The 8,071-nt window shown below is 35.5% G+C and overlaps 1 protein-coding gene across 1 annotated transcript; it reads right to left on the bottom strand.

The window, feature by feature from the left end:
* Positions 1-3,633: 3,633 nt before the first annotated feature.
* LOC133814800 (uncharacterized) lies at positions 3,634-7,661 on the bottom strand. Its single transcript, XM_062247713.1, has 6 exons — positions 6,847-7,661; positions 6,508-6,746; positions 4,876-6,345; positions 4,108-4,681; positions 3,893-4,041; positions 3,634-3,713 (listed from the first exon to the last, which is right to left on the bottom strand). The coding sequence occupies exons 1-6, from the start codon at positions 7,659-7,661 to the stop codon at positions 3,634-3,636; spliced, it is 3,327 nt and encodes a 1,108-aa protein (XP_062103697.1).
* Between the last annotated feature and the right edge of the window lie 410 nt (positions 7,662-8,071).

Below are 8,071 nucleotides of genomic sequence, written 5' to 3'. Positions count from 1 at the left end.
GAATGTGGCTGTGCTCGGCGACAGATCTGGTCGAAGGATGCCATCGAGTTGTTCTAAGAGATCACCAAGGACACAAGCCAAGATCCCAAGCACCCATCTAAGCCTCAATCTCACAGTCGGAGCTAGTTGTGAGCCTCTTGTACTCTTTTTATCTTTTGTTTTTTTTTATATATATATTTGGCTTTTCGACCCTTACTTTTTTGTACATTTTAATAATAAATGCTTGTGTCCCAACTGCTAATTTAAAATAACTTAGTTAGCCATTTTTACATACCTTTTATTGCTATAAAGTTATTTCCTTCATTGTTCTCTTATTTAAGCATTTTACCTTATGTTTTTTTAACACTTATTACTTTAACTTCTTTTAGTATTTGCTCGCTTTAGTCTAGTGAGAAACTTAATGACCAATTTTTCTCAACTTATTAAAGCAATAATAAAAAGATTTATTTCGCATCAAACATATGATCATACATAGATCTGTCTATTTCCTGAATAGTCATGAACTCCTATTCATGTCTACTGGTTTTTTTTTATTCACTTCATTAAGGTTCATTTGTCAATGGACTAATTACTTTTGTTTTGGAGATTCAATCGTTGGGCATGATGCATATAAAACAAGAAAACTACTCCGTTACTTATGAAATTTATAAATGAAGTGTTTTTATATAATTAATGTTTATTACTATTGAATAATATTTATATAAATATAAAAAAACTCCTAATTCATTAATGTAGCTATAATTTTGTATGTGTACGACGGGATTAAGATTTTAGATAATGAATTAAATAGTCAATAATTTATATTAAATTTATGGAATCTTTAATCAAACACTGCTAATACGGTAGATTTGGATCAATGATGTAGATAGACATCTTAGTGGAGATGCTTTATATGATAATGATTATTAGGATTGGACTTGATATGTATTTATCTCTTATTAAATAATGTTATTGTCATATCAATTGTTGATATGCAATGCCTTAAAGAGTTATAATCATATCACTCGATGATCATATGAATATCACCCTAAATCCTAAAGTTATCATGAACTCATGTTTATGTCATTTGCATCTTTTAATTCAATCATCAAGGTTTCTTTGTAAAATAGTCTTAAGACTTCTGTTTCGGAGATTCATTAACATAGATGGTTGGAGACATGATTTAGAGAATGGAATCCAAGCTTTCTTCATTAGAAATTTGAATAATGGTTCATTTAAGTGTTAATTATATAACTGAGCACTTTGAGATCTCTAATTTATAAAATATTTTTAAATTAAATGTTCACTAGTGAATTAATGACTTAAGGATAAAGAAGTAATTAGAAAGACAAAACAATAATTTAACCTACTTCTAATTATGAACCAATTATTGAAGGATTGAATTGCATGTAATGACTCTATTAATGGACTATCTGAAAGTGTTGAGTAAATTATTCTATAATTTCAATAGTACAATCCTATATTTTTAGTATAATAATATTAGGAATAATAAATAAGGATTTATTTTATTAAACATTTTAATTGATAATCTAATTTATTGAAGCTTGAAATTATAGGTCTCTTGGTCGGCTCTATAAACATTGTACACGGTAAAAGTAACAATAAGACATATGAGGGTATATTTGTAAAAAAAAATAGCTTTCAGGTAAATATGTAATTATAAGATAATTGAGAAAATATATATTTATTATCTATTTAATGTAATTTTTGTAATTATAAATTAATTAAATAAAATAATTATTTCAAAAATAATTATGCCATCTTCTTTTAAATTAGTTTCAAAAATTAATTTAATATTGAAATTTTAGAAATTTGAATTCGGATGACTTATTATAAACTAGTTGCCCATCCTATCTATAATTAATATTAAGATGTTGATTTAATGTTTGAATATTATTAATTTAATATTTAAATATAACAGATTTTATTGTGGGTTGCCAAATTCTTTTTGAATCAATTTGAATTCAATTAGAAGATATTCTTTGAATATTATAAATTGATAAAAAAAAAATATTTTAATTGAATTAAATAAATAAAATAAATCGAAAAAATATCTCGTGTATGTGTATAAGAGTTACACGTCAGTCATTGTCTCTGAAATGTGACGCTATAGTACAAAGGGCACTATGGTTTTTTTTTGGTCTTATTTTGTTATTATTAATTAATTAGATTATTTAATATGAATTAAATTTACTTTAATTAAAGAACCTTATATGACTAATATAAATATAGGACAATTCTTTTGTAAGGACTTTACTTTAAGACCTATCGGTAGGGCTCTCAGTGTTTCTTGACCCGTGAATTGTTTTTGGCGCGACTTTTTTTATGACTATGTATATTCTAGCTATTTAGAGCATCCTGCAAATTTTCATAAAATTCTGAATAGTTTACAGTACAAAAAACTAGGTTCAAACATGTTATTTTCCACGCGCATAAAAAAAAATTAGTCACGCGTGCAACAACATATTTGAACTTAGTTTTCGGTATTGTAAACTATTCAAAATTTTCTGAAAATTTGCAGGATGCTCTAAATAGCTACAATATACACATTCATACAAAAAAATTGCGCCGAAAACTGTCCACAGGTCGCGAACACTGAGAGCCCTACCGGTAAGGCTTAAAGTGAAGCCCCTATAGGAGAATTCCCCTATAATATATATATATATATATATATATTGTTCTCTTTCTCTCTGTAAGCAAGAAAAATATCTCAGATAGGAAAATAAATTATTTCAACCATTCTCTTTACCCAAACTCTCTTGATCTCACGTGTTGAGAATATCAAAAGAATCATAAATTTCATATTGAAACTCTACATGCCCACACATGTCATGTTGTGTTGAGAATGGTCCAAAAGACTTTTCTTGTGCGTGTGGATAAGATGATCGTATTTTATACTAGAAGATAGCAATAACACTTGATAGGCTTCAAGAGGTAAATATTCTATTGTTAGTTTAATATATGTATATAAATCATAGGATTGTATATATAAAATAGTTTTATATATGAATTTTTTGTAATTAGTTGTGCCAATGCATCACATTATGTTGTGCACGATGAAAAACTTTTTCCAACATCAATGGCAAGGTGGTTGAGAACATAATTTTATAAATATGGAATCAAAGCTTTCCTAAAGGGTCGTATATTGGTTCCCTTAAATGTTAATTCTCTAATTGAATTGTTATTGAGGTCAAATTTATAATATAGTTATATGTTTATCATTCACTAGTGGATTAATGGTACCTAAGGATCAAGAGATAAGTAGAGGGTAAAACAATATTTTTCACTAGTTCTAATTTTTTTTGGTCAAGAAGAATAGAAAACTTCATTGAACAAAAGACAAATACAAACAAACTGCCCAGATTGACCTCAAAAAGAGGAACAAGCCGAAACTAAAAAATCAACAACTAATTACAGAGAATATGTTCAGCGAATAGCTGATCATGAGCTGAGATAGTGTGTCTATACATTTTGTTGAGCCTAAACTTAATTGTGAATTTTATATCCTGAACTAAACTCAAAACAGATGAAGAGTAAGAATCATATATACACCTATTTCTATTCTTCCATATGTTGTAGACAACAGCAGCAAAAATCATGTTCACAATGTCTGCCTTAGTACCATTCCTGGCTCTAGTCAGCCAAATCTGCCAGTGCTAGAACACCAACGACCACGCCTGAAACCCCAGCCAATCGAAAATGCAATGAACCAACTGGGAAGACAGAACACAGTCAAAAAACAGATGAGAGTGAGTCTCAGGACAATTCTCATAGACCGGGCATAAGCTTGAGGCTAGCTGAACGTTCTTCTTGATGAGGTTGTCTCTGGTTAGAAGGTGGGAGTTAATACTTTGCCACAACATGAATCTATGCTTAGGGAGGATTTGTTTACTCCAAACAGACCTATGATACTCCACTTGTTCCTGAACCAGCTGGCTGTTATACAGCTTGCCAGACCGAAATTTTCCTTGCATACCAGCTGAAATAATAGCAGCAGAGCCAAAGAAAATCTTGATGCGACAAAGCTTTCTCCAATACCAGCTACAATCGCCTCTCAATTCGTAACTCCAAATGTTGACACCTTTCAAATAAATGGCGTTAACCTACTTGACCCAAAGCAAGTCTGGTTTAGCTGAGACAGCCCAAATATATTTAGCAAGAACTGAACGATTCCATAAAGAACCATCTCTGAAACCCAGCCCCCCGTAGGCTTTAGGGAGACTAATCTTGTGCCAAGAAGGTATGTGCAGTTTGCTCCTCTGTCCCGAGGAACCCCAAAGAAAGCCTCTACATAATTTCTCTATTTCCTTGATAATGCTCTGGGGTAAAACAAAGATGGACATCCAATAATTTCTAAGACCAAGAAGAACTGAATTGATAAGCTGAATCCTACCCGCAAACGAGAGATGCATACTCGCCCAATTCTGAATTTTCAGCCTATACTTATGAATAATCACCTCACAGTCGGAATGCTTCCATTTAGTAGGTCTCATGGGGACGCCGAGATACTTGATGGGAAAGGATCCTTCAGCATGATTAATGTCCTGAGCAATTTTGGACCTTTCAGAATTCGGGACACCACCAAAGAAAATCTGAGACTTGCCAGAGTTAATGGACAGCCCAGAAACAGAGGTAAAATTATCAAGAACTGCCTTGACACAATGAACAGCCTGTTGAGAACCTTTACAAAAGAAAGAAGATCGTCCGCAAAACACAAGTTAATAAGCTTCAGACTTTTGCACATGGGATGATATCTAAAAGGGGACTTAAGAGCTGCAAATTGAAAATTTCTAGTTAAGTACTCCATGATAAGAATGAACAATAAAGGAGACATGGGGTCGCCTTGTCTCAGCCCCTTCTTCCCTAAGAACTTGCCTTGGATTCTACCATTAATCACAAGAGAATAGGAAGTACTTCGAACACAAGTCATAACCCAACTAATGAATTTCTTGGGAAAGCTAAGAGCATTTAAAAGATCCTCAAGAAAATCCCAATCCACCGTGTCATAGACCTTACTAAGATCAATTTTAATCGCACATCTAGAAGAAGTAGAAGCCCTCCCATAATTTTTTATGAGGTCTTGAAATATCATAATGTTGTGGGCTATGGTGCGACCTTTGACGAACGCCCCTTGGTTAGTCTGAATTATATCAGGGAGCACAACCTCTAATCTCTTACAAAGCAACTTAGCCATGCATTTGTAAAGAGTAGAGCAACACGCAATGGGCCTATAGTCAACTGCCTTAGACGAGCAAGCCACCTTCGGGATTAAAGACAAAGTAGTCTCATGAAGGTCATGAGGAAAACTACCTGTCTCAAAACATTGCAAAATGGTTGTGCTAATCTCCTCCCCTATATCCTGCCAAACTGCTTTAAAGAACCCAGAACCATAGCCATCAAGCCCAGGAGACTTGGTGATTGGAATACTAAAAAGAGCCTCCCTAATCTCCTTCTTAGAAAACGGTTTCAGCAGCTTCACCTGTTGATCAAACGACAGCCTAGGACCCATCTGAATAGTCTGGAGGTTCAGCTTACAAGAGGCTGAACTGGCACTACCCAACACCCCTCTGAAGTGCCCCACATAATGAGACATAACCTCAGAGATATTGTCAACTAATCGGCCTTCATTATTAATAAAAGAAACAATACTATTATCTGTCCTTCTCTTCTTTAAACTGGCAAAGAAAAATGAAGTGTTCAAATCTCCCTGACGAAGCCAAGTAATTTTACTTCTTTGGACAATAAAACTGTAGTAACATTTTTCCTGAACTGAAAATAAATCCGCAGCAAGTTTTTCCTTATCCTGATAACACTGATCATAAGGGTGAGCTTGGGCTTGCATCCGAGCATCCTGATAAGCCTCTTTAGCTTTCTGGTAACTAGCACCAATATCACCAAATCTATCCCTATTGAAAATTTTCAGCCCATGTTTAAGTCTCAGAAGCTTGAAATAGATAGCTTTAATACCTGAAGCTTTGAGAGGAGCCTTCCAGCTAGTTAGAACCTTAGTACGGAATTCAGGATGCTCAGCCCAGAAGTTAAAATACCTGAACATTTTGGGTCCCAAAAGCGCTGAATATTGAAGCTTCACACAGCTGGAGCAGTGGTCTGAAGTAGATTCCCAATTGAAAAACACAGTAGATTGAGGGAAGCTGTCAAGCCATTTTTCATTATTAAAAACGTGGTCAATTTTTGAGTAAATTCTAGCCTGACCTTCTTGATTATTAGACCAGGTGAAGTAGGATCCTACACTTTTTAAAGGCTCAAAATGCACATCAGCTAGCCACCGAATAGAATCTTCCAACTCAAGAGCAGAGATAAGTTTTCCTCCCTGTCTATCATTGCCTTAAAAAGGAGCATTAAAATCTCCTAGAATTAACCACGCTTTGTCTAACAAAAATGGCCTCTACAGCTCATCCCAAAGACTGCATCTCCCATCAATAGAGTTGAAACCATAGACAAAGGTGACCCCAAACCTATGCGGAAAACAACTCATCTTGACCAAACAGTGAACCGCCTGAGCAGACTCCTCAATGATAGTAACACTCACAAACTTTCTTCTCCATATAATAAGTAACCTTCCTTCAGTGACAGTACTATTATGGTAATCCCAATTCGGCAGCATATCCATGAAATTGCTTATTTTACAGTCTTTCAGTTTGGTTTCCAAAAGGCCACAAATACCAATATTACTACTATTACATATATCTCTAACAGGGCTTTGTTTAAACTTGCTATTGATCCCTCTAATATTCCAACAGAGAATGTTACAGCTATCCATTAGAAATAATGGAAGAAGAAATACCTCCTTTGCTACCCACCAATGGCTCTTGAAGCACCACAAACTTGTTATTTCTCTTATTTTTTTGCACTTCTTCCTTAGTCTTACCATCTTGTCTCTGTCCCTCTTTTGCTTTAACAGCCACCTTTTTAGGGGTGATCCAATTATGGTCGGTCTGTACTCCCTCTCTTTCACCTGATATCTCCCTAGATGGAGCTGAAACCTGTGTCACTTGAACCGAACTAGTCTCTAGAACAGGATGCGAGGCCTCCTGTATCTGCATAGAATTCTGCAATTCATTAGTTTCGTCACTCTTGTCACTCTTCTTCACATTAGGTTCCTTCCTAACCCAATTCACAACTTTCTCCTTCCGGCAATCTGTCATTGAGTGGCCAAAACCAGCACAGGTCTTACACTTGACTGGAAGCCATTCGTATTCAACCCCCTGTTCCAGAATCTGGCCATGTTCATTAATGTATTGTATATGCTTGGGGGGCTCATCTGTGATTTCCATTTCCACCAGAACACGAGCAAACTGAATGCGAGATCGCTCCTTAGTGAATTTATCTACCATCAGCGGCTTACCAATTGTGCTCACTAGGGCACTGAGACATTTGCTACCCCAATATTGGAGCCCCAAATCATGGAGGCGAATCCACAAAGGGACAGAACGAACTAAGCGAACAACACTCAAGTCAGTAGTCCAAGGCCGAACTATAACAGGTTTTCTGTCAAAGTGTATAATACCATTTTCTAGAACATGATCCCTTGTGGCTTCGTCATTAAATTTCACCATAGTTAAGCTCATAGTCATTCTAGCTATTTGCACTATTCCCAAATGACCCCAGACCCTTTTAAGGAAACCTTCAAACACTGCCATAGGCGGATTGGCACCTAAGACCATACAGATCACTGTCGAGTTTCAATTAGTGGATTGAACCTTGACCTCCTCTGCATCCATTCTGGAAAATTTCCGACCCTCCCTGTAAATTGGTTCTGTAAATTCAAGTTGTTGCTCAGAAAAGGAAAGATGTGCTGCCAAAAAACCCTGCCATTGTCTCTGAGCAGACCCTAGAAAATCTTCCTCTGTCACCTTATCTTCCCATGAGGATCTCTGAGCGGTCGATTTTGCCTTATCTGTCTCCTCCGTTGCTGAAACCTGGGGATGAATATCCCCCAAACCAGAAATCTCTTCTGAAGGGTTGAGAAAGTCCCCTTCCGTACACTCCTCCTCCGTTCCCAATTCCAAAACCACATTGCCTTCCGTCCCTCCATTTGAAAACGGAGAAT

Source organism: Humulus lupulus, chromosome 2 (assembly GCF_963169125.1).
Source record: "Humulus lupulus chromosome 2, drHumLupu1.1, whole genome shotgun sequence".
NCBI classification, from domain to species: Eukaryota; Viridiplantae; Streptophyta; class Magnoliopsida; order Rosales; family Cannabaceae; genus Humulus; species Humulus lupulus.
Note: the sequence above shows the minus strand (reverse complement) of the source record. Positions and strands in the feature narration are given on the sequence as shown.